The sequence below is a fragment of the Mobula birostris genome, chromosome 1, assembly GCF_030028105.1.
Source record: "Mobula birostris isolate sMobBir1 chromosome 1, sMobBir1.hap1, whole genome shotgun sequence".
Lineage (NCBI taxonomy): Eukaryota > Metazoa > Chordata > Chondrichthyes > Myliobatiformes > Myliobatidae > Mobula > Mobula birostris.
Genome location: NC_092370.1, coordinates 32,693,435 through 32,721,321, shown reverse-complemented (window position 1 = coordinate 32,721,321; position 27,887 = coordinate 32,693,435). Strand labels below are relative to the sequence as shown.

Sequence of the window (27,887 nt, the reverse complement as noted above, 5' to 3'; positions counted from 1 at the left end):
GCAGCTGCAGCCCCCGAGCCCTCCCGGTGCCTCGAAATGGTCGATCCCAGCTGCTCGCCACGCCCCCCTTTCTGACCAATGACACGGGGGAGAGACTTCAGCCAATCGAAATCTCGGCTTGATCCCATCCAATGGAAGATTGGCCAATTGACAGATTCGTCCGAGACCGGCCAATCGAAAGCTCAGACTGCTCCTGGACTTTGGGGTGCTCAAACCGAAAGTGGCCAATAGAAATCCCGTACTTAGTGCAGCAGTAACGCAACTTGTGGGCGGGGCATGATTGATGGCTCCGTTGTGCAGCGCACGGAGAGGAGCATCGCTGTAAACTGTATGCTCGATCGGCCGATCTACTGGTAGATTGCCTCTTAAAGGACATCAATGCCAATCACTCAACTTTATTCCCCTCCCCATTCCTGCCTCCTGCTCTGACACTTACATTTTCATCATCAGCAGTTTTACTTTTGATTCCGCTATTTTCTGCTTCAGAACCCTATGCATTCTCCTGCGATACCCGAGGGGGTCTTCATTCAATGAAAATCATTAGTCATTCTTAATAATGCTGCAAAACAGCCGCGACCACTGGAAAAAGCAAAGATTCTGGGACCATTATGAAAACTGGTTGTCGTGCTGCATGTTTACAGTCCAGAATTAGCTGTTTCTCTAGCCAAGCTTTTCCAGTACCGTTAAATCGGTGGCATCTCCCATCAGTTTGAAAAAATTCCTAGATATAAGCTGTTCACAAAACACGGGGGAGCTTAGTGACATAAAGGAATGCATAATCTAAAATCCAGAGCTTAAAAATGCCAGAAGAACTCAGCAAGTAAAGCAACATTCCTGGCAAGTCTTGGTGCAATCTTGACTCCAAACATTGATCATCCTGTTCACTGCACAGATGTTGCTTGACCTGCTGAGTTCCTCCAGCAGTTTAACATTTGCAGGAAAAAGATTTAATTGGAGTACTTATGTAATGGAAATTCGTTGCCTAGGCTGGCAGTTGCTCTAGTAATTAGAACCATAGAACAATGGAAACTACAGCACAGAAACAGGCCTTTTGGCCTTCCTTGGCTGTGCCGAACCATTTTCTGCCTAGTCCCACTGACCTGCACACAGACCATATCCCCCCATACACCTCCCATCCATGTATCTGTCCAATTTATTCTTAAATGCTAAAAAAGAACCCGCATTTACCACCTCGTCTGGCAGCTCATTCCATACTCCCACCACTCTCTGTGTGAAGAAGCCCCCCCAATGTTCCCTTTAAACTTTTCCCCCCTCACCTTTAACCCATGTCCTCTGGTTTTTTTCTCCCCTTGCCTCAGTGGAAAAAGCCTGTTGCATTCACTCTATCTATACCCATCATAATTTTATATACCTCTATCAAATCTCCCCTCATTCTTCTACGCTCCACGGAATAAAGTCCTAACCTATTCAACCTTTCTCTGTAACTGAGTTTCTCAAGTCCCGGCAACATCCTTGTAAACCTTCTCTGCACTCTTTCAACCTTATTTATATCCTTCCTGTAATTTGGTGACCAAAACTGAACACAATACTCCAGATTCGGCCTCACCAATGCCTTATACAACCTCATCATAACAATCCAGCTCTTATACTCAATACTTTGATTAATAAAGGGCAATGTACCAAAGGCTCTCTTTACAACCCTATCTACCTGTGACGACTCTTTTAGGGAATTTTGTATCTGTATTCCCAGATCCCTCTGTTCCACTGCACTCCTCAGTGCCTTACCTGTATGTTCTACCTTGGTTTGTCCTTCCAACGTGCAATATCTCACACTTGTCAGTATTAAACTCCATCTGCCATTTTTCAGCCCATTTTTCCAGATGGTCCAAGTCCCTCTGCAGGCTCTGAAAACCTTCCTCACTGTCTACTACACCTCCAATCTCTGTATCATCAGCAAAATTGCTGATCCAATTTACCACATTATCATCCAGATCATTGATATAGATGACAAATAACAATGGACCCAGCACTGATCCCTGTGGCACACCACTAGTCACAGGCCTCCACTCAGAGAAGCAATTCTCTACCACCACTCTCTGGCTTCTTCCATTGAGCCAATGTCTAATCCAATTTACCACCTCTCCATGTATACCTAGCGACTGAATTTTCCTAACTAACCTCCCATGCGGGACCTTGTCAAAGACCTTACTGAAGTCCGTGTAGACAATATCCACTGCCTTCCCTTCATCCACTTTCCTGGTAACCTCCTTGAAAAACTCCAACAGATTGGTCAAACATGACCTACCACGCACAAAGCCATGTTGACTTTCCCTAATAAGCCCCTGTCTATCCAAATGCTTGTAGATTCTGTCTCTTAGTACTCCCTCCAATAACTTACCTACCACTGATGTTAAACTCACCGGCCTATAATTTCCCGGATTACTTTTCGATCCTTTTTTAAACAACGGAACAACATGAGCCACTCTCCAATCCTCCGGCACTTCACCCGTAGACAGCGACATTTTAAATATTTCTGCTAGGGCCCCCGCAATTTCAACACTAGTCTCCTTCAAGGTCCGAGGGAACACTCTGTCAGGTCCCAGAGATTTATCCACTTTAATTTTCCTCAAGACAGCAAGCACCTCCTCCTTTTCAATCTGTACAGTTTCCATGGTCTCACTACTTGATTCCCTCAATTCCATAGATTTCATGCCAGCTTCCTTAGTAAATACAGACGCAAAAAACCTATTTAAGATCTCCCCCATTTCCTTTGGTTCCGCACAAAGCCGACCACACTGATCTTCAAGAGGACCAATTTTATCTCTTACAATCCTTTTGCTCTTAATATACTTGTAAAAGCTCTTTGGATTATCCTTCACTTTGACTGCCAAGGCAACCTCATGTCTTCTTTTAGCCCTCCTGATTTCTTTCTTAAGTATTTTCTTGCACTTCTTATACTCCTCAAGCACCTGATTTACCCCCTGTTTCCTATACATTTCATACAACTCCCTCTTCTTCTTTATCAGAGTTGCAATATCCCTTGAGAACCAAGGTTCCTTATTCCTATTCAATTTGCCTTTAATCCTGACAGGAACATACAAACTCTGCACTCTCAAAATTTCCCCTTTGAAGGCTTCCCACCTACCAATCACATCTTTGCCAGAGAACAACCTGTCCCAATCCACGCTTTTTAGATCCTTTCTCATTTCTTCAAATTTGGCCTTCTTCCAGTTCAGAACCTCAACCCTAGGACCAGATCTATCCTTGTCCATGATCAAATTGAAACTAATGGTGTTATGATCACTGGAACCAAAGTGCTCCCCTACACAGACTTCTGTCACTTGCCCTAATTCGTTACCTAACAGGAGATCTAATATTGCATCCTCTCTAGTTGGTCCCTCTATATATTGATTTAGAAAACTTTCCTGAACACATTTTTTAATTATTTTTTTTATTATTTTGCCAAGCTTAGCTTTCTAAATACAACAGTTGCCACTTGTAAAGATCAAATAGTTGTAAATTAAACTTCCAACTAATATGCATTGTTTAGCTTCTAGTAGTCAATGAGAACTAGTCTTCAGTTTTTAATGTAAATAGAAAGCAGTAATCAGCTTGAAGCTGATAAAACACAGCTTTGTAAACATCCTCTAAAGAAATCAACATGTTGGGTCACAGCACCTACATTTTGCTAAAGAGGCATGCAGACAAGATGGAGACAATATTTGAGCACATCAATAATTGGTCTAGTAGTAACTTGGAAGGTTTATATACTCAGGGAAATGCTGGCGCACCTCAGGGGTGTGTGCTTAGCCCACTGCTCTACTCTCTGTATATACACATGACTGTGTGGCTAGGCATAGTTCAAATACCATCTACAAATTTGCTGACGACATAACCATTGTTGGTAGAATCTCAGGTGGTGATGAGAGGGTGTACAGGATTGAGATTTGCCAACTAGTGGAGTGGTGCCGCAGCAACAACCTGACACTCAACGTCAGTAAGACAAAAGAGCTGACTGTGGACTTCTGAAAGGGTAAGACGAAGGAACACATACCAATCCTCATAGAGGGATCAGAAGTGGAGAGAGTGAGCAGTTTCAAGTTCCTGGGTGTCAAGATCTCTGAGGATCTAACCTGGTCCCAACATATTGATGTAGTCATAAAGAAAGCAAGACAGTGACTATACTTTATTGGAAGTTCGAAGAGATTAAGCATGTCAACAAATACACTCAAAAACTTCTATAGTTGTACAGTGGAGAGCATTCTGACAGGCTGCATCACTGTCTGGTATGGAGGGGCTACTGCACAGGACTGAAAGAAGCTGCAGAAGGTTGTAAATCTAGTCAGCTCCATCTTGGGCACTAACCTACAAAGTATCCAGGACATCTTTAGGGAGCAGTGTCTCAGAAAGGCAGTGTCCATTATTAAAGACCTCCAGCACCCAAGGCATGACCTATTCTTACTGTTACCATCAGCTGGGAGATACAGAAGCCTGAAGGCACACACTCAGCGACTCAGGAACAGCTTCTTCTCCTCTGCCATCTGATTCCTAAATGGCCATTGAAGCTTTGGACACTACCTCACTTTTTTTCAATATACAGTATTTCTGTTTTTGCACATTTAAAAAAAATATTCAATATGCGTAATTGATTTACTTGTTTATTTATTATTGTTTTATTTATTATTTTTTTCTCTCTGCTAGATTATATATTGCATTGAAATGCTGCTGCTAAGATAACAAATTTCATGTCACATGCCACTGATAATAAACCTGATGCTGATTCTGATTAAAGAGCAGGACGGTTATGCTGTAACTGTACAGGGTACTGGTGAGGCTGCACCTGGAGTACTGCGTGCAGTTCTGGTCTCTACTTTAAGGATATATTGGCTTTGGAGGCAGTGCAGAGGAGGTTCACCAGGTTGATTCCAGAGATGAGGGGGTTAGACTATGAGGAGAGATTGAACTGCTTGGGACTGTACTCGCTGGAATTCAGAAGAATGAGATGAGATCTTATAGAAATACATAAAATTGTGAAAGGGATAGATAAGATAGAGGCAGGAAAGTTGTTTCCACTGGTAGGTCAGTCTACAACTAGGGGACATAGCCTCAAGATTCAGGGGAGTAGATTTAGGATGGAGATGAGGAGGAACTGTTTTCCCCAGAGAGTGGTGAATCTGTGGAATTCTCTTCCCAATGAAGCAGTGGAGGCTACCTCAGTAAATATATTTTAGACAAGGTTGGACAGATTTTTGCATAGTATGGGAATTAAGGTTTATGGGGAAAAGTCAGGTAGATAGAGATGAGTCCATGGCCAGATCAGCCATGATGTTATTGAATGGCAGAGCAGCTCAACGGGCCTGATGGCCTACTCCTGCTCCTATTTCTTATGTCCTTATGAAAGAAACATGGGGTGAACTAGAATCCATTCCTCAGACATTGAGGAGATGCCATTACCACCCCCCCATCCTTCTCTATTCCCCATCCCCTTTTCCCTCTCTCACCGTATCTCCTTGTCCGCTCTGGTGCTCCTCTCCTTTTTCTTTTTTTCATGGCCTTCTGTCCTCTTCTATTACATTTCCCCTTCTCCAGCCTTGTATCTCTGTCACTAATCAAATTCCCAGCTCTTTACTTCACCCCTCCTCCTCCCAGTTTCACCGTTCACCCCATGTTTCTTCCTCCCCTCCACCCACCTTCTAACTCTGACTTCTCATCTCTTTTCTCCAACCCCGATGAAGGGTCTCTGTCTGAGACATCGACTATACTCTTTTCCATAGATGCTGCCTGGCCTGCTGAGTTCTTCCAGCATTTTGTGTGCGTTGCTTGGATTTCCAGCATCGGCAGATTTTCTCATGTTTGTGAAGGCAAATAATATTAGAGTTGTAGATAAATTGTACAGACTATTTAAAAAAAAGCTTAGTTCTGTTGTGTTGCATAGCTTGGTTCGGTGGTTATAAGTGCTTTGTACTAAACTGCAGTGGGAATGTGGATAGGATGTTTGAAGTTGAAGTGGGCTCTGCAATTATAGGGACAAACTGCATCAAGCAGGATGTCAAGATATGGTTGATGGCTTTGGTTTTCCCAATGTTAGCTGAAAAAATTCTAAGTTTTCCCCTCAATTAGATATTAATTAAGTAGCTCAACGTAACAAAGAAAATGCAAACATTAAGTAGTTGGAGGCTGACATATCCACGTCAGTCAAAGAAGTATCTTTCTAAAATAAATATTAAGTCATACTTGGCGGATTTAACGCAATGTTTAAGGGCAGGAAATGCCATATGGGTGAATGCCATTGTTACTACAAGGGATATAATTTGACATTATATAAGACTATTTTAAATTTTTCCTTAATCTCCCTTCCTCCCACACATTCCAAAATTCATCCAATCTTTGTTGCAACTTCTAATTTGAATGTTCAATTAGCCTCTGAATTCACTTTTGCAGTCGCAAATGAAACTCAAACAAAGTTGTCATAAGGATAGAGCAGAGTTGATGAAACGACAAGGATTTAGTTGGATTTTCAGATCACAACAGATGAGAAGTTTTTGGCACAGAGGCAGGAGGACCTCTGTGAGAAACTCGGGGTGGGTGCTAGAGAATGAGAATGTAGAGAAGTACCGCAAGGCCTGCTGTTTGAGGGAGCAGATGCAGAGAATACAAAGGAAAAGAATAAAACAAGCTGAATATTTGCTAATGGATTAGAAAAAATGATTTTTAGTTCTATCTGTATAGATTTTTAGTTCTATCTGTATAGATTTTTCTTTCATTTGTTAAATATTAGAGGTCATAAGCCAGAAATAAATTTCCTAATGTACTTTTGTTGTAAAAGTCCAATTAACTTTCTGAAAAGAATTGGCCAATTGTGGGTTAGATAAAATCTTATATTTCCTGAAAGTTTTGTAATGGTGGTAATCTTCAACTTTCCCGGTTCCCAAATTACAAAACTTAAAACAAAACTTCCTCTCCCAGAGATGCTGCCTATCTGCTGAGCAACTTGGTTTTTATTTGCTTATTCAATATTTTTGTCAGGTCTTTGTTTTTTCTACATTAAGCTCTGTTTCCTACCTAGTTATTGACCTTCTCCTAGAACCACTGTTTTGATGTCGCCCAGGTTCCAATTTCAGATATTTTATTAATGTCTCTATATGGATCATTATCGCATTTTCAGCTTTCTCAGAAAACAACTCAACTTTCTCCCATACAAACACAACTGATTAGGGGCATCAATATTTATGATTATCTTTTTTTGATTTGGACCTGTTTAAATGTAAACAAATTCAAACAATTAATTCACTATTGACCATTTCAATAAGATAGATTGGAAATAGAGTAATTGCTTTCCTCCACAGAAAACATCAATTAGTATACTGCAGATACATTTCTAACAGCTATTAAAAGCTAGAACAGGAGGATATATTTCTCTCAAAAGTACAGCTCTAAACAGGCACAAAGTTCTCATTGAAATTCAAACATCATTTAATGTTTACTGCTACTTAAAACAGTTACATTTAGAGCAGTTACTGAAAGAAAAGTGCTGAAAAACAAACCTACAATCTTGTTTGAAATACTGGTATACTGAGGTAAAACCCTTCGAAAGTCAAGTAATGTAATATGAAGGCCTATATTTGTACTTATGAGTTACTGTATATACCAGAATCCCATATACCAGGTTGACAAGAGGGTAAAGGATAATGCTAAATTGGAAGTTAGGATATAGAAAGTAACAAGGACTAAGGTACACCAGAGGTTTGGGAAGTTCAGAATCAGAATCAGGTTTATCATCACTGGCATGTGACGTGAAATTTGTTAACTAAGCAGCAGCAGTTGAATGCAATACATAATCTAGCAGAGTAACATCCCCTTTGGCAAGTATCACAGCTTGTAAATGCTTTCTCTAGCCAGCTAAGAGTCTTTCAATTCTTGTTTGGGGGTTTTTCTCCCATTCTTCCTTGCAAAAGGCTTCTAGTTCTGTGAGATTCTTGGGCCGCCTTGCATGCACTGCTCTTTTGAGGTCTACCCACAAATTTTCGATGTTTAGGTCGGAGGATTGTGAGGGCCATGGCAAAATCTTCAACCTGTGCCTCTTGAGGTAGTCCACTGTGGATCTTGAGGTGTGTTTAGGATCATTATCGTGTTGTAGAAGCCATCCTCTTTTCATCTTCAGCTTTTTTTTTACAAACAGTGTGATGTTTGCTTCCAGAATTTGCTGGTATTTAATTGAATTCATTCTTCCCTCTACCAGTGAAATATTCCCCATGCCACTGGCTGCAACACAAGCCCCCCAAAGCATGATTGATCCACCCCCGTGCTTAACAGTTGGAGAGGTGCTCTTTTCATGAAATTCTACACCCTTTTTTCACCAAACATACTTTTGCTCATTGCGGCCAAAAAGTTCTATTTTAACTTCATCAGTCCACAGGACTTGTTTCCAAAATGCATCAGGCTTGTTTAGATATTCCTTTGCAAACTTCTGACACTGAATTTTGTGGTGAGGATGCAGGAAAGGTTGTCTTCTGATGACTCTTCCATGAAGGTCATATTTGTTCAGGTGTCGCTGCACAGTAGAACAGTGCACCACCACTCCAGAGTCTGCTAAATCTTCCTGAAGGTCTTTTGCAGTCAAACAGGGTTTTGATTTGCCTTTCTAGCAATCCTATGAGCAGTCCTCTTGTAAAGTTTTCTTGGTCTTCCAGACCTCAACTTGACATCCACCATTCCGGTTAACTGCCCTTTCTTAATTACATTACCAACTGAGGAAACGGCTACCTGAAAATGCTTTGCTATCTTCTTATAGCCTTCTCCTGCTTTGTGGGCATCATTTGTTTTAATTTTCAGAGTGTTAGGCAGCTGCTTAGAGGAGCCCAAGCTGCTGATTTTTGGGACAAGGTTTGAGGAGGCAGGGTACTTATAAAACTTTGAAATTTACATCCACTGGCCTTTCCTAATGATGATTGTGCACAAGCCATAGCCCTAACAAGCTAATTAAGGTCTGAGACCTCGGTAAAAGTTATCTGAGAGCTCAAATCTCTTGGGGTGTCCAAACTTTTTCATGGTGCTCCTTTCTTTCTTTCCCCCATTCTAAAATTGTACAAAAAAAATACTAATCTTGCTTAAAATGTTGAAAAGAATGTTTCATCTTTAACTTTATGATGTTTGGAGATCAGTTAATCTTCTACTCACACTATTCACAGTAACAGAAATTTTGACCGGGGTGCCCAAATTTTTGCATACCACTGTAATCGATTGCATAAGTATTCACCCCCTTCAAGTCAGTGTTTAGTAGATGCACATTTGGCAGCAAATTTTCCCCATTCTTCTTTACAAAAATGCTCAAGCTCTGTCAGATTGCATGGGGGTCATGAGTGAACAGCTCTACCAAGAGATCAATTAGTTTGGGCTTATATTCCTTTGTATTCAGAAGAATGATGGGTGACTTTAGTCAAACATATAAGGAACTAAGTCAACTTGACATAGTGGATGTTGGGATATTTTCACTAGCAGGATAGGTAGGCTAGACGCCAGAACCCAATTGAGTAGGTCTTCTTAAAAAGAGATATAGAAATTTCTTGTAGCAGAGGTTGATGAATCTCTGGAATTCTCTGCCCTAGCGGGCTGTGGAAGCTGAATCATTTGAAGTGTTTTAAAGTGGAGGTAGATGGTATTTTCTAAATCAAAGAATAAAGTAGTGTGGAGAAATATCTCAGGAGATGACACTAGTATACATCATGGTAGGGCAGGTTTCAGGTGCCTGATGGCCTGTTCCTGCCCCCATTTATTTGCATTCTTCTGTTTCTCAACAAACAGCACAAGAGTACAGATTAAGATTTTAATGTTAATTTTTATTATTTTTAAAACAGCTAAATTGAATGTCATTGTCCTTGCATAAGAAATAAATGTTTTTCTTAAATGGAGAACAATTTCTATAAGATTATGAATCTGCCCTGATAGATTAGTGGTGAAAGTAACCAGTCAAAAAATACATCAGGATGATCAGACATTAGAGGATACATACACAAAAGTAGTTCCAAGACAGTGCGTCACATTTCTTATTTCCACTGAGTAAAAACAGCAAAGTTCACATTTATAGAAATGACAAGATAAAACAAAATGTAAATCAGGAAAATATGCAAGAACCAGAGAATGCACTATTATCAGAGTAGATGTTTCTTCTTTTTTACTTCTCTCTGAAATATGCAATTTATGTTTTTGAGAACAATCTTATGAAAGCCAATCCTAATCTTATCCAAGATTCACTTTATCCCCAGCAATGTGTTTTTCTCTATGGCTTCACAGGTTCACTAGTTATTTATCATCATCATCTGCACTAGCCACCACTATATACCTCAAACCAATCCATCACACCTGCTCCCAGTTTCCAAAAGCCCAAGCACAATCTTATTCCAGCAATAGGAGTTGAGTGACTTATCACAGAAATGGAATAGAATTTATTCATATCCTGTCCGTTCTCCTCAGTTCCACAACAGGCATGGCATTGCCCAGTCCACTTCAGAGATATAAAAACAATCTGAAATGCAATTTTACCTATGCTTTGCAGGGAATTCAAACATTTTGGGAGTTGTATATTATTTGCTTCAGCAACTATTTGCACACAAAACAGCTGTGCCTTCATAAAAAGATTCATGCAGAACAATGAGAAAAGAGGCTTTTACAATTTTATGTAAATATCTCACCAACAAAATGTTTTGGTTTAAGAGTAAATTATTAATGCTTATTTTGCAATAAGGAATATTAAACTTAATGCAAATTATCTGCAAATTTTTGCTCTTCATGCCCATGGCTCATCCTGAAAAAGATGAACAACCTTCTGCTTTAAGATAGTTTGAGTTTATCTGGTGGGTAATTCACTACTGAAACATCAAAACTGATCCTAGTCTGGAGTTCTGGGGATTGTTAATGAAGAGATCAGTGACCATACACAGGAGTAATAGCTGGCTTTCACTATTCCCCGAAATGAGAGAGGTTCTCAGGTCCTACCGCCAACCCCCACCAACACTCTCAGTTTGCACAACCTACCTAGCATCTTTCTAAAACGTTTTGCAGATATACTCTAGGTCATCACTTTGCAGCTAAGGACTTTGTTAATCAGCAGACATGTAGATGATTGAATTAATTTCATATACAGAATTCAATGTATACATCATACACCCAAGCACACACAAAATTCTTCAGAATAAAGACGTGAAAGTGCAAATAAATTTACAAAAGAAATAAGATAAATAACTGAAAACAAAAGGAAAAGTCACAAGTAGCAAGGATGTGAGTTAGGAAGCACCTAATCATTTCTATGGCATTTACATTTTAATAATTTCACACTTTCTACTACTCCTTGTATTCAGACAAAAAAAACCAAAATATTATCACAAATACTGTGGATTAAAACTAAGTCAACAAGAATTTGCATAGCAAGTTTCAAGGGTCACGTGTCAATTCTGCATGAAATCAGATTTTCACAAATTTTTCAGAGGTGACAAATATTGATTATGTAAATTGTAATCCCGCACCGTCAGTGCACTGTTCAGAACTTCTTGAACAAATTGTCCACAGACCCACTTTAAATCTCAGTATGCAATTTCTTAATAGCTACCTTACTCAGCAGAAATCAGTCCTCTTTAAGTAGGTGAGGAAGAACAGACTGGAATAAATAGAGGACCTCTGAAGAACTGCAAGGTTATTATAAAATGATGAATTTTCTACATTTACTCACAACATTCCAAAATTCTCATATTGTGGTAATTGCATTCAGAAGTGAAAATAATCCTAAGCAGAATACTGTACTGTTATTTGTTAATAAATTTAAGTGCCTTATAAAACTAGAATTTTTTTCCTTTGCCAATTCATTGCTATGTATTTTCCCCACAGTACATCACTCAGAAAATATAGATGTAATTAAACAGTGTGTAACATTGACTCACAACAGTGCCGAATAGACACTGAAAACCTTAACATTACTTCCATCTCCAATGATATTAGTAAGTGGTAAATGCAGCATTTTGTTAAAACTTTTGCAAGTACAAGACTGTACAAATATATAGGCTACATTCAGGTCACAGCATCAGTTAGCCTGTGTTCTTTTAAAAATAATAAGTTAAATCTGGTTAAAACATAATATTACTCCTAAAGGGCTTTCATCTCAAAATATACACACAGTGTTTGGCCAATTTTTTGAAATCATAACATTTTTTAAGTGACATTTTCTGATTTTAACCTCTACCAGAACATTGCAGGCTGCACAACTTTCATATAGAGATGGGTAAAAAGGTTTGAAAGATAAGCTGCATCTTCATTCAAAATTCTCACCACTTCTATGAATAAGGGTCTCACAGTAGTCATTTGCTAAGATACTGAAATCGCTGAAATTTGAATCCCAGTTTTACAAGTCTATATGTATGATGAAGATAACCCAATTAAAGAAAATTCACAAAAAAAGTAAAGAATTTAAGCTTAAGTGTTAATCATTTAGATTTATGACTATGTTATGACCAATGGCAATCAGTACATAGGCACTTGCGAATGAAGTACAACAGTAAAATCAGGAGTCAGATGTTTATAAAAACTGCTCAAATTATCACTGAGCTGAAAAATGCCGCTGGCTATGCACTGATAAACCACTTGAATGCTGCAAATAAAAGTAGCTTGTGAATAGCTTAATCCAACAACAGGAAAATTAATTTAAAACTCTAATTAATGAAACAGATTATAAAAGTTACAGTTGCTTTCCCTCAAAACAACTTAACAGTGTTCACATATTTTCAAAGGGGATATTACACAACTACATAACTGATATGCTGCACCATTAAAAATAACTTTTGATAGACTTCTTGGTCTGATTTATGGAGGATACTGTGGAAGAGATAAGCTTCCTTACTTCTTTTTATATTAAAAATCTATAAAATGTGTTTACAGGAGCTAACAAAATCAACTTGTGAATGCTTCTAAGGTGATTCAGTACACAAAGGGTTACATATCTTAGACATATCAGCACTGCTTTGGAAAAAGGTCACTGTCATCTCTGATCTACCTTATTATCTTTGGAGGTTAAGGTTGCACCCTGAAATAGTTTTCCACAGTTCTGAGCCCTAATTTTGCTTCTACTAATAATGCCATAGTGGCATTTATTTTACAAGTTCCATGTTTTTTTTTTACAATTACCTTCAAATTCCAACCTACAGTATTTAATTCCATTAATAAATAATGGTATAACAAAGATTTGCTCTGTTTTCCATTATCAAGTGAAGCTAACAAACCAAAAACATACAATTAAAACAGTGTTATGCAATAAAAAAACAATTTGTGAAAACATTAATTGTATCCTTCAAGATGAATTGTACTTTTTATATTGTAAAGGACTAAAGACAAGTTGTCATCCACAAGTGAAATGAAAATAATTTACAAGACAATATTACAACAAAACAGCGTTTCATTCAAAATATATTTCATATTAGAAGCTTCAAGTATGATAACAAAAACGTGACAATGAAGAAAAAATAAAATGAAGCAATGCATAATGGATGTGTTCCAGTTTAAACTGTCCATTATGAAAAGAATAGGAGCAAAAGGGCCCACACTGAAGACTAGTCAATGACCCTGAAAAATACCAACAAAGAATACATTGCTCAAAAGGCAATTTGGCTCAACTCAAGAACAATAAATTAAATATAGTTTGTAAGTGAGACAAATTAATCTCAAAAATTTTCCTGCTCTGGAATGCTTCATTATATATGAAATTTGTTGTAGCTAAACATGCCACAAGATTTTACATACCCTGCCATTTGACCATAATACAGTAAATTTAGTACATTAATAAAATTGCAAATGTCAATTAAAAATGGATCCCAAAACTTTTATTGCACAGATTTCTTTCTGTTTTAAATCCAACATGCATCAGTATCTACTTATTGCACAATATAGGAGGGCTTTAAACCTTCTCACAAGGTATCTCCTCACACAAAAAAAAACTAAACAAATGGTTTATTATTAGAATTATAACATTTCTTCCTAAGTGCTGCATTAATACTGTTAATAAACCAAATGGGGTCAGATGCAGGGACTTAACCAGCTATCAGCATGTGCCCAGATGAACACCAGTAAAAATGCAGTGAAGGAAGTAGTCTTCAGTGCCTGCCGGCAGGTTTCTGTTTAAGTTCGAAGATTGACTGATCAAAGTGCTTTTGGACTCAGCAGTACTTTTCTTTCTACAAATATTAAGATTCTGAAGCATCAACATGTATCGTCTGCAAAACAAAACAGATCAAGTTAAGAATACTAAGCTAAACAATGGGGATGTGCAATACAGAGAATGGGAAAGCCTAGAAAAATATTATTAACTGACAGTTAGCTAATAGGTCAATGTCCAACTCAAAAAGCTCATTAAAAATGTGCCAACACGAGGAAATCTGCAGGTGGACGAAGTCTAGTCCTGACGAAGGGTCTCGGCCCGAAACGTCGACTGTACCTCTTCCTGGAGATGCTGCCTGGCCTGCTGCGTTCACCAGCAACTTTGATGTGTGTTGCTTAAAAATGTGCCACCTTCATTGTGATATGGTGAACCTCATTCAAAATTCACATCACTGAATTCTAATGTATGAATACAGGCAACTCCTGCATTACAGCCATTTGGAGTACAGAAATTCTCCCTTATGGAAGTCACAAATCACTACCCAAACTTTTGAGATACAGAATAAATTCAGTTACAGAAGTTATGGGAAATAAATAAGTACAAAATGCATAAGAAACAACAAATTTTAGCAAATTTTATTTTTAATTACTCAATGTGGGGTAATAAGTTATAAATATAACATCACAATATCAGTTGGGTTGGCAGTCACTGCCAAATCCCTCTTTTGCAATAACCACTCAGATGTCACGTTGCTGTGCTCTTCATCTGCAAGGCACTTCCCCTGACGCGCTGCATTTGGGGAGCTGCAGTAGCCATGGCAAGATCCTTAAAGTAATTCCTCACAGCTTCCACTTCCACAAGGTTGCCATGTTCTTTTTTTTTGTAATTTATTTTTTATTGAAGTTGATCAGCAAACAAACATTTCCATAAGATGTATTTCCAATACTGTACATATATATCATAGTCATATTTGCCACAGATTTCCACACAATATTTATCTGAGGTATACACTTATAGAAAAGAGAGGAAAGAAAGAACAAGCAGAAGGAGAAAACTACGTACAAGTAGGGAGTGATTTGTTTTACAACATATTCATTGATTTGAGATAATAAAATCAGGCCTACGAGGTGTTATGTAGTTGAACCATTTTTCTCAGTAGGAATCAAATTGTTCCAACTTATGATTAACAGATGCTGTTATCTTTTCCATCTTATAAATGTCCATTGTAATTTCCATCCATGTATATAAAGTTGGGCTCTTCTGTGATAACCATTTCCTGGTAAGAGTCTTTTTACCAGCCAACAGCAGTATATTCATTAAATATTTATCTCTTTTCAACCATTCTTGAGGTACTAACCCAAAATATATGGTCTTACTTTCTAAGGGTATTTCACATTTAAAAAGCTCTTATAGGGCACTGTGTATTCCATGGAGCATTCGCAGAAAATATGATAATGGTTTGCATTTTGATTTCCACAATTTCTCCAGCAAACAAGGAGGTTACTATCATAATGGGATTTCTGAGAGGGTGTCATAAAATGTATCAAGTTTTTCCATCCAAACTCCCTCCATTTCTGTGAACTGGTACACTTTCATTGATACCTCCATATTATAGTCCATTCTTCCTCAGATATAATTATCCCTCCTTCCTTCTCCCATTTTGTTTTAATGTATGAAGTTGAATGTGTTTTAAGATTTGACAAACCCTGATACACGCTTGAAATTATTCTACTACCATTATCTGAATTATATGCTTTTCTAAATAGCTCTATCAAACATGTACTTGCCTTGGTTACATTTTTAACCCTCCTATCAACATACTGTGGCATCTGTAAACACAGATAAAAGACTTGTTTTTCTAATGTGTTTCTCTTTAAGCATTTCAAAACTGAACAGTGTTCCTTCTTTCATTATATTGCAAAGAACTGTTATTCCTCTAGCTGTCCAGTCCTTAAATCTAGCATCCAGTTTATTCGGCGTAAAATCCAAGTCATATGCACATCATTTAAGAATTGCAATATCTCCCTCTAGTTTGTATTTTTTTATAATAGTTTTCCATATTTTAAGAGTCCACTTCACCCATAGGTTATCAATAGTATTTATGTATCTTTGTAGGTTATCAGCCAAAATTGCCTGTATGGGGATGGAAAGTATCCTCTCTTCAATGTTTTTCCATTGAGTGACATATAATGGGTTGCACCAGCACATCACAGCTCTCAACTGTGCTGCAAAATAATAATCTCCAAGAGAAGGTAGGCCCCATCCCCCCTTTTCCTTGGCTAATTGCAAAGTTTTGAGACGAACTCTAGGCCTTCTACCTTGCCATATATATCTTGATAACATTTTGTTCCATTCATTGAATTGATTTGGTCAATCTCTATTGGTAGGGTCTGAAAGAGATATAATAGTCTGGGCAATATATTCACTTTAATGGATTCAGTGCCTGAACTGAGACTAAAAAAAGGAATTAGGTTCCATCTTGTTATATCTTCCTTAATTTTTTTAATATATAGGCAGATAATTGCATTCTGATAATTTTGTCAAACCTTTTGGCATAATGGTGCCCAAATATTTGAAAGACTCTGTTTGCCATGCCCAGGGATATCTACTTTCAATTTCTCTTGGTGGGCTATAGTTATATGAAAGTAGTTGGGTTTTATCTATGTTGATCTTGTATCCTGAAAATTGACCATATTGTTCAAAGGATTGCATCAATTTAGGTAAAGGCCTGATTGCCCTAGATAGATCAAAACGTCATCCGCGTAACAGGCCAATTTATGCTCTGTCCCTTTAATAGTAATTTCCCTGATATCTTTATTTTGTCTGATGTATTGAGCTAATGGTTCCAGATATAATGCGAACAGTAGCGGTGACCATGCACAACCCTGTCTCTTGCACAACTATTTGATAAATATCCATTGATTTTAATCCGAGCAGTAGGGTTGTCATATAGTGCCTGTACAGTTTTAATAATTGTGTCATGTAAACCAAATCTATGTAAAACTCCGTAAAGAAAATTCCAATTAACTGAATCAAATGCCTTTTCAGCATCCACCCTTATAACTACTGCTTCGATTTTATTTTTTTTTATATGATCCATAATGTGAAGTGTCCTTCATATATTGTCTTGTGTTTAGCGTTGTTGTATAAAATCTGTCTGATCCTTATGTATCAGTATGGGTAGAAACGCTTCTAATCGTTTGGCCATGATGGAGGTAAATAAACTATGATCCACATTAAGAAAAGATATTGGTCTAAATGACCCACATTCCATTTTATCCTTGCCTCCTTTTGGTATAGCTGAGATTATCGTTTCCTTCCAGCGGGGTGGCATTTGTGCCTCTTTTACAGCCCAGTTCAGTGTGGGGAGTAAGACAGGAATTAACTAATTTTTAAATTCTTTTTACCACTCTGCCGTATACCCATCTGAACCTGGTGACTTGCTTAATTTAAGCCTACTAAATACAGCTTTTAGTTCAACTTCAGTTATGTCAGCAGTCATTGTTCTATTTTGTTCTTTGCGTAAAGTAGGTAACTCCAGAGAATCCAGTAAAGTGTCAATTTGGGTTATGCTTCCCCCTGGGACTTTGGAATACAGAGTTTTGTAAAACACTTCAAAAGCTTCTTGAATTTCACTTAGCAATTTTTTTTTCCCCTGATTCCTGGGATGGCAGGACTTTCATATGATGAAAGACTGGATCGACTGGGCTTATACTCATTGGAATTTAGAAGATTGAGGGGGGATCTGATTGAAACGTATAAGATCCTAAAGGAATTGGACAGGCTAGATGCAGGAAGATTGTTCTCGATGTTGGGGAAGTCCAGAACGAGGGGTCACAGTTTGAGGATAAAGGGGAAGCCTTTTAGGACCGAGATTAGGAAAAACTTCTTCACACAGACAGCGGTGAATCTGTGGAATTCTCTGCCACAGGAAACAGTTGAGGCCAGTTCATTGGCTATATTTAAGAGGGAGTTAGATATGGCCCTTGTGGCTAAAGGGATCAGGGGGTATGGGGGTGGGGGGGAAGGCTGGTACAGGGTTCTGAGTTGGATGATCAGCCATGATCATACTGAATGGCGGTGCAGGCTCGAAGGGCCAAATGGCCTACTCTTGCACCTATTTTCTATGTTTCTATGTTTTTATCATTTTTGTTCTTGGATCCCTAATTCTATGAATTGTATTTTTTGCTATCTTTTTCTGCAGTTTCCACGCCAGTATTTTCATAGACTTAGATCCACTTTTATAATGTCTCTATTTCAGAAACATTAAAGTTTTCCTGATTTCTTGCATAGCCAAACTATTAATTTCATTCCTAATTTTTAAAATTTCCTCTAATGTATGCTGTGCCAAATTCAATTTCTTTTTTTTCTAGTTCCTTCAGCCTATTTTGTAATTCCTCTAATGTTTTATTCCTTATATTTTTCTTATATTAAGATATCGCTATAATTTTCCCTCTGAAGACAGCCTTCAGAGTATCCCATAGAATGGGAGGTGAAACCTCTCCATTATCACTGCATTCTAAGTAAAGACCAATTTCTTTTTGAATTTGTTCCTTAAAGTAGGGATCCTTGAGGGGCATCATGAGACCATGGATTTGCGCCTTGGAAGGTTTCCATGGCGCAGGCCTGGGCAAGGTTGTATGGAAGAGCAGCAGTTACTCACATGCTACAAGTCTCCCCTCTCCACACCACTGATGTTGTCCAAAGGAAGGGCATAAGGACCCATACAGCTTGGCACTGGTGTCGTCGCAGAGCAATGTGTGGTTAAGTGCCTTGATCAAGGACACAATATGCTGCCTCAGCCAAGGCTTGAACTAGCAACCTTCAAATCACTAGACAAACGCCTTAACCACTTACTTGAATTTAGTTTCCAAATAGTATTCTTTGGTTGTAGGTCAAAATCAACGGATAAATATATAGGTGCATGGTCACTTACATCTATTGTCCCAACTCCACAGGTGTTTATTTTGTCTTTGTCTTTTCCAAATGTTAAGAAATAGTCTATTCCTGTATATACATAATGAGTGTAATCCCTTCTGTTGGGGAAAAGGTCCCTCCATATATCAATTAAACCAACATCCTCAAAAAGTGTATTAACTCTTATGTGAGGATTTTGTTTCATAGATTTTTCTATTGGAAAAGTCTAACTTTGGTTGTAATTGTAAATTTAAGTCTCCCCCACATATCAGGAGACCTTCTGTTTCCGTTACCATAATAATAGTAATTTTCTGAAAGAAACTAATATCACTTCCTGGGGGTGCGTATATATTCAATAGAGTAACTGAATTTCCATCTATATTTCCCCTTACCAGAATATATCTGCCCTCCTTATCTCCCATTTCAAATACTTTTTCAAAATTTAGCTTGCTTGAGATAAGAATAGCAACTCCTCTCCCATGTCCTGATTTATATAAGGAGAAAAACAAATTAGTGAAGCCCATTCTCTTTAGTTTTCCATGCTTATTATCACTTAAGTGAGTTTCCTGTAAATATACTACATGGGCTTGTTCTTTTTTCATTTTGGATAGAATTTTACTGCGTTTGATTGGATTTAACAGCCCATTGACATTAAAAGAAATGAATTTTACTTTGTCCTTAGCCATGTGTATTTATCTGTCAATATATCATTGAAATTAGCAGAATAAAACTTAATCGATCTACTCCCTGAACAAATAAGAACCAAGAAACGCAAATAAAGGAAAAGGTAACAAAGGTGTGATTCCAAGGCTGAGGTCTCTAGTAGTTGACCCTGGGTTGAGCTAGAGGAAATGTCTAGTTGTGGGAGATAGCCTCTCCTACCTGTGAGTTGAGGGCCCCCACTGCAGTACCCATAAAAGTAAGTGAAAAAATCTATGTCCATTACACAGAAAAGATTTCTTTGTGTATTCCTCCCATGTATATATTCTCATTTATGTGGGGAAAAAGGAGTGAATGAATGAATAAAAAATAAAATAATTGAGTAATATAAAATTCACATTGTAATATTTATTTCTTGAGATAAGTACAGCACTGTCTATATTTACCTCTGTTTAGCTTATCCACACTTTTGAAATTAGTCACCCTATTGGCTCTTCTGGAGGAGTTGAGGGCTGTCTTCTGAAAACTCACAGTCTCTTCCTGATATTCTTCTCTCGCCCTCCTCCCATCCCGTTTTCTCAATTCTCTCACTATTTCCCAAGCAGATCGGAATAACTGCACAGCCAGGCTTTCCCTCAGTTTGATCACGCTGACAGGCAACCCTCTGTCCTTCATGTCTGCAGTCGCCTCTTCCACTGTCTGATACAGCTGCGTCCTGTCTTCATAAAACACTCGCAGTTTAGCAGGATACGGAGTCTGGAAGCTAATCTTTCTTTGCTTTAATATTCACTTTGCTTCAGAATATTTCTTCCGTTTCTGCAGGACGGCTGGTGGGGGGGGGGGGGGTAATCTTGATCAAAATATATTAATTTCCCATTCAAAAACACCTTCTTCTTTCCCCAGGCCTTGCGCAGAATCTCTGCTTTGGTTTTGTACTGAAGGAATCTAATTACTATTGACTGTGGCTTATCTTCCCTGTCTCCAGAAGGCCTCGGGACAAGTGCGCGGTGTGCTCTCTCAATGTCAAGTTCCGTAGTTGAGGGAATCTCCAGCGTGTCCCGTAGTAACTTTTCTACAAACTCCACCATAGACAACCCCTCCGCTCCTTCTGGAACAATATATATCCTGATATTCTTCCGTCGTGACTTTCCTTCTTGGTCAAGTAGTTTATTTTCTTATCGATTTAACACTTAGCATCCGTTCCACGTTTTGAACGCGATCTTCCACCTTTTCAATTCATGTCTCTGCCACTGCTATTTTTTGATCAACGTTAGTGAGCTCTGACTAGATATCAGTTAGTTGCAGTTTTATGTCTTTTTGGGATTCCCGTATCTCTTCCAGAATTTTTAGTAAATTTGCCGCTTCGTCTGAACAAGGCTCAGCGTTAACCTCGCTACCATGCTCTCATGTAGGAGAGCCGCTCATTGCACCCCCTTGTCCACAGGCTCCGCAATGATGCTTTTATTATCTCCATTCCCTTTCCCCATTCTTGCCCCCCTAACTAGTTCAGATATTTTCGAGCGATCTTGTATTTGGCGGATTAACGGGGCAAAATAAGCGTTTTTCCAGAGGAGCTATTATTTTAGGCTGCCATTCTGGACGATGACGTCACCAGAACCAGGTTGCCATGTTCTAACCCATTATTGCCCCCACTAAAACCCTTCTAAATGATCTGTCTCATGAGCCTATCCTCGAATCCCTTTCTGAGATATCCCCACCTCCTAAACCATTTCCTAACCTACATTTTTGCAGATCCTTTTTTAAAAATCAAATTTCTCTTGTATATCTTCATATTTGCATTCTCTGTGATTCCATTCTATCTTTAAATTCTCCTTTTCAACAACAGTTCTAACTCCAATCTGTGCACAAGCCTTTTTCAGATTCTCAAACAAGTTACTCTTCATTCATTCTGATTTCACTAGCTTCTTGCGTCCTCTGAATTTCCTCTAAACATTATACATAATTTTCTATTTGTATTTTGGTCACGCCCCCACCTTTAAAGTAAAATTTATTATCAGGGTACAAACATGTCACCATATACAACTGAGATACTTTTTCTGCAGGTATAGTTGGCAAATTTACAGAACAGTAACTAAGCTGCAAACATCAGTAACTGTTAACTATAAACAAACTGCAAATGCAGATATAAATAAAGAGCAATAAAAAAAGCATGAAATAACAAGATAACAAAGTCCTTAAATGAGTGTAGCTATCTCCTTTTGTTCAAGAGACTGATGGTTGAGGGGTAGTAACTGATCTTGAACCTGGTGGTCAGAGCCCTGAATGAGACCTTTTAACCAACAGCAAGCATCTATGGAATTTCTTGGTCACAAAGGTGAAGAGTACTCTCCAGCTGCTTCTGCTGCTTTAATTTCTTTTCACTGCTTGTAGGAACAAGTCTTCCCACCGGATTATTTTCTACATTCCCTGCTTTCTGCAATATTCCTCCTAATTTTATCTAGGATTTAAGTCGCTCATTTTATCCATTAATACTGCCATACAAAAAGAAACCCTCTGCCTGTGCAAGTTCTCTTTCCTCTTCAAGGTCCCTATCAAAGTACACAATCATCTTTCCTAAAGTACTGTTACAGTCTTTTCAAAACAGGATTCCGTCCTGCCACAACACTGAAATAGCCCTAAGCAGTGTGCAAATTAATCTATGGTATTACTAAAATGCATTTCAACCTACGTGTATATCACAACCAAAAGCTTCTCCAATTGAAGAGTCTTGAAAACTTGACCTGATCTGCAATACTCTGGAGAATATGCATTTTAATTTCAAAACCAGATGTTCTGGCACATAATACCTTCTTATTCTGGATGCCCCAGCAAATAAACTTGTCTACATTTGTCCACTCAAATCCTTTTATAACTTTAAACATCTGAACAAAATTAGTCCTTAACCTAATCTAAAGAGGATATGAGCCATCATTGTACAGGTTTATTATTAAACACTATCTGGTGAAAAGACCCTTCCATGGCCAATATACAGTATATTCAATATGCTTCAAATACTAAAATTGATCAAGTTGTTTTAGAATAGTAAATTAAAGTTTACTAGCTCAATAAAACATTTTTTGATTCAAATATTCTTAGGTATAGAAGTTAGCTTGTTAACATCAGTTGTGTTACCAGAACTAACAGATGTAAAGACACTAACTCTGTGAATATTGACTTTCACAATTTCAGCTGCTTTTAAATCGTACTCAGTGCATCACAAAAATGTGTTGTCTACACTGATATCCCATGTAGTACTAACTGCTGATCATCGACTGATTCTTGCAATCTTGTTCTGAAGTGCAAACATTCAGCAGTGACTTACATATATTGCCTCCCCCTAGCCCTGCTAGGTTAACGAAAGATATCCAATTGGGCTCTGTGCTGCAGTACTAGAAAACTGGCATGAACACCTGCTCTCTTTAGCACTCCCACAGCAGTGTATTAATGATGTTGTCACCATGTGGTTCAGTATAAACCATTAAGGTAATGTGCAGTAGTAGCTGCTGTGAAGACTGATGTTGGGTAGCCTAGAGCAAGCAGTGTAGATACTCAGCACTTTGATATGGGGCTTAATGATGCAATGTGACTGGCAAGGGAATGCAAACTACTGCTAGAGACCAGCAGTGCCTGGTCCACATAATGCTTCCCCCACCTCGCTGTTCCCTTTTTATTTTGGTTCTTCAATTCTCACCAGCATGGAGATTTCTAAATGGTAGCCTTCATAATTATTGCTGGTTGTCAAGTTCAATATCAAAGAGGGAAAGTGTTGTGTCACCATACAAGGAGAGGGAGAGGCAACAGGAGGCAATAAGAGCCAGCAGATCCATGATCTCTTTCAACAGCTGGAACTCTTACAGCCAGACCCCAGCAATGACTGCATTCACAGTTCTAGACAGTATACAGCCCTGAGTCCCACATCTCAGCTCAGAGAGGCTGCACTCCTCACTTTAGTAAAACCATGGCTGGCCTTCACAGGCAAGCCTTGTAAAAGATCTAGGTGGCCTCACTCCACATTGAACTACATGACAATTACATCAGTTTAACTGCTTCGAAAGGGAGAGAACTGTGCTCTCAAACAAATTTCTGGCACAAGACAGAAAGGCATCTCTATATTTAAGCTAATATTATGTTGTTGTTCCAGAAAATGAATTCTGAAAGTTTAACAAGGTAACAATGTAGAACAATATGATTTGACATTTTTAAACTTTCACCAATTTTCTAAACTAAACACTGCACAATGGTATGCAGATCTACACCTACCGTGATACCACCACTTTGTTTTCTTTGGATTTTTATTACACGTCCTTACATAAAATGAATTATCTGGAGGCCGCCTCTGAAATAAAGCAGATAAATTGAAATAATTAACAATAATGCTCACAAATAGTCCATTTTGCACATCAGAACAATGAACTGGAAAACCTTGTCCAATATGTACCATTATGACTGCAGACCAATTTTCCACCTTGGATGTGCCATTGTATCCAGTAGTTCAAAGCTCATTGTAAATTTATTATCAAAATCTGTATGTCACCATATAAAATTAAACTAATTTTCTTGTGGGCATTCACAGTAGATACAAAGAAACAACATAATCAATGAAAAACTACAAACAACGAATGTGAAAAGGACAAACTGTGCAAATACAACAATAATAAATAATATTGAAACTACGTTCTTCCTCCAGAGTGAGGAATGAACAATGCAATCCTTGTGGTTTTTATTCATCAGCAATATACCTCAATTTAAACTGCCTCAGTAAACCCAACCACTATAAGATCCATCCATTCTAGCAGCACTCAATTATTTTAATTGTTTTTGATTAAACATACTAATCACCAAAATAGTAATATTTTCATTAAAGGAGTATCAATATTTGAATAAGATTTTGATGATAAACTTATATATAAAAAGTTAAAGCTCATGATCCATATCTGTTTATATTACAGTATTGAGTAATGGAAACTCCCTATTCAATCAGAGTTCTGACTCATTGAGTTTACTCTTTTTGGAGGACGCAATTACTTTTGTATATACTGGCTGAAATTTACTTTTACTATTAGTTAGCAAAAAGTAAAAGGAATCACATCCAAGCGCTGGGCACAGTATCTCAGTATTTAGTACAGGAAGTACGACGAATGTCATTTACATGAGCTTCTAGGGGGAATGATGTTTGAAATGTTTAGTTCCAGCAACCAGGGAAAGTACAAGAGGACCAAGTATGATTTCTGGAAAACCATCTCAGATGCGAAGTGGCGATTCTGGACCAAAATTGAATCATTGAGGACACATGACAGCTGTGGTAGGGCTCAAATGCTATCACCTCCAACAAAGTGAAACCAAGTGACATGTGACAACAAAGTATAGCTCCCAGAACTGCTCAGTGCCTTTTATGCTTACTTTGACCTCAAAACATGGAAGCACCTTCACAAACTCCCACAGACCCCAATGACCCTGCAAATTCAGTCTGAGGCCAATGCAACAGCATATTTCAGGAGAGAAAACCCAAGAAAAATACCTGGCCCAGAAAGTGTAGCTGACCGAGTAGTAAATACAAGTGTGAATAAATGGGCTGGAGGGTTTACTCATATCTCCAACCTCTGCGTTAGCAGTCTGAAGCACCCACAGACTTCCATCATACATCTCCAAGAAGAATGTAATAAACTGCCTCAATCACAAACATCCAGCAGCACTTACATCCACAGTGATGAAGTGCTTTGAGAGGTTGGTGATGAAACATACCAACTCCTGCCTGAGCAGCAACTTGGATCCACTCAAATCAGAACCAGATTTACTATCACCAGCATGTGACGTGAAATTTGCTAACTTAGCAGCAGCAGCTCAATGCAATACACAATCTAGCAGAGAGAAATAAAAATAAATAAACAAGTAAATCATTTATGTACATTGAATAGATTTTTTTTTAAATGTGCAAAAACAGAAATACTGTATATTAAAAAAAAGTGAGGTAGCATCCAAAGATTCAATATCCATTTAGGAATTGGAGGACAGAGGAAAAGAAGCTGTTCCTGAATCGCTGAGTGTGTGCCTTCAGGCTTCTGTATCTCCTACCTCAGCAGTCCCCAACAACCGGGCCGCGGACCAGTACCAGGCCGCAAAGCATGTGCTACCGGGCCGCGAGGAAATGATATGAGTCAGCTGCACCTTTCCTCATTCCCTGTCACGCGCACTGTTGAACTTGGACGCACGCGTCATCCATGTCAGCGCAGGAAGAACAACTCCTCGAGCTTACAAATGATGGCGGGCTGAAAAGTACGTTTGACATAATATCTCTGCCGGCATTCTGGATCAAAGTCAAGGGTAAATATCCTGAGATAGCCATAAAAGCACTGAAAATGTTGCTTCCAACATATCTCTGCAATGAATGCAACAAAAACTAAATTGCGGAATAAACTGGACATAAGGAACCCCATTCGAGTATCGCTGTCTCCCATCACCCCTCGATGGCACTGTCTTGTTGCAGGAAAGCAAGCCCAGGGCTCCCACTGATTCAGCGATATTGGTGTGTTGCAATGATTTTGTATGTTCATACGGGGAAAATATGTGCTATGTATTTAATATCCAAACGTTACTTAAAATGTTATGATGCTATTGACTTATATAACAATATAACAATTACAGCACGGAAACAGGCCATCTCTGCCCTTCTAGTCCGTGCCGAATGCTACTCTCACCTAGTCCCACCGACCTGCATTCAGCCCATAACCCTCCATTCCTTTCCTGTCCATATACCTATCCAATTTTTCTTTAATGATAATATCGAACCTGCCTCTACCACTTCTACTGGAAGCTCGTTCACCACTTACTTCAAGCTCCCCTGTCCTCCCCTGATAATTGACTTATCACTATATTCATGCGAGGAAAATATGCTCTGTGTGTTTAATATTAAATTTGTCAGATAAAATCTTTCAGAAATGAAATTGAGTGTATTAGCCACTTATCACCTATATTCCGGTCGTGATTAACACTACCCCCCCCCCGCCCCCGAACAGAATCGCCAAAAACGATTTGTAGGAAAACAATCGGCACGTACACGCATGCGCACTGGTGCCTACACAAGGCTTCATGGTCATTGTAGTCTTTCTCGGGGTAAACACAACATATCTGACTGCTACTCTTGTCCGTTGGCAACCCTACACCACCACCCCCCCCACCCCCCCAGCCGGGTCGGCCGGTCCGCAATAATATTGTGAATATTAAATCAGTCCGCAGAGCAAAAAAGGTTGGGGACCCCTGCCCTACCTGATGGTAACAGTGAGAAAAGGGCATGCCTTGGGTGCTGGAGGTCTTTAATAATGGATATTGTTCTTCTGAGACACCGCTCCCTGAAGGTGTCCTGGGTACTTTGGAGGCTAGTACCCAAGATGGAGCTGTCGAGATTTACAACCTTCTGCAGCTTCTATCGGTCCTGTGCAGTAGCCCCTCCATACCAGACAGTGATGCAGCCTGTCAGAATGCTCTCCACGGTACAATTATAGAAGTTTTTGAGTGTATTTGTTGACATGCCAAATCTCTTCAAACTCCTAATAAAGTATAGCTGCTATCTTGCCTTCTTTATGACTACATCGATATGTTGAGACCAGGTTAGATCCTCAGAGATCTTGACACCCAGGAACTTGAAGCTGCTCACTCTCTTCACTTCTGATCCCTCTATGAGGATTGGTATGTGTTCCTTCGTCTTATCCTTCTGAAGTCCGCAAACAGCTCTTTCGTCTTACTGACGTTGAGTGCCAGGTTGCCGCTGTGGCACCACTCCACTGGTTGACATATCTCACTCCTGTACGCCCTCTCATCACCACCTGAGATTCTACCAACAATAGTTGTATTGTCAGCAAATTTAGAAACATAGAAAACCTGTTTGAAATCTCTTACTAGCTCTTCTTTCAGTTAGTCCTGATGAAGGGTCTCGGCCCGAAACATCGACTGTACCTCTTCCAATAGATGCTGCCTGGCCTGCTGTGTTCACCAGTAACTTTGATGTGTGTTGCTTGAGACCTGACCAGGTTCATTTCCCAAAACCAGATCAAGTACAGCCTCTCCTCTTGTAGGCTTAGCTACATACTGTGTCAAGAAACCTTCCTGAACTCACCTAACAAACTCTACCCCATCTAAACCCTTCACTCTAGGGACAAGCCAATCGACATTTGGGAAGGTAGAATCTCCCACCACGACAACCCTGTTGTTATTACACCTT

General features: G+C 38.8%; 1 protein-coding gene across 1 annotated transcript in view; it reads right to left on the bottom strand.

The window, feature by feature from the left end:
- Positions 1–13,350: 13,350 nt before the first annotated feature.
- The window catches only part of ube2wb (ubiquitin conjugating enzyme E2 Wb), a 75,126-nt gene continuing 60,589 nt past the window's right edge, over positions 13,351–27,887 (bottom strand). The window contains exons 5-6 of the mRNA XM_072253642.1: positions 23,933–24,008; positions 13,351–14,210 (exon numbers count right to left, since the gene is read on the bottom strand). Of these exons, the coding sequence (XP_072109743.1) occupies positions 14,197–14,210; positions 23,933–24,008 (90 nt within the window). The 3' untranslated portion in view covers positions 13,351–14,196. The remainder of the gene's footprint in view (positions 14,211–23,932; positions 24,009–27,887) is intronic.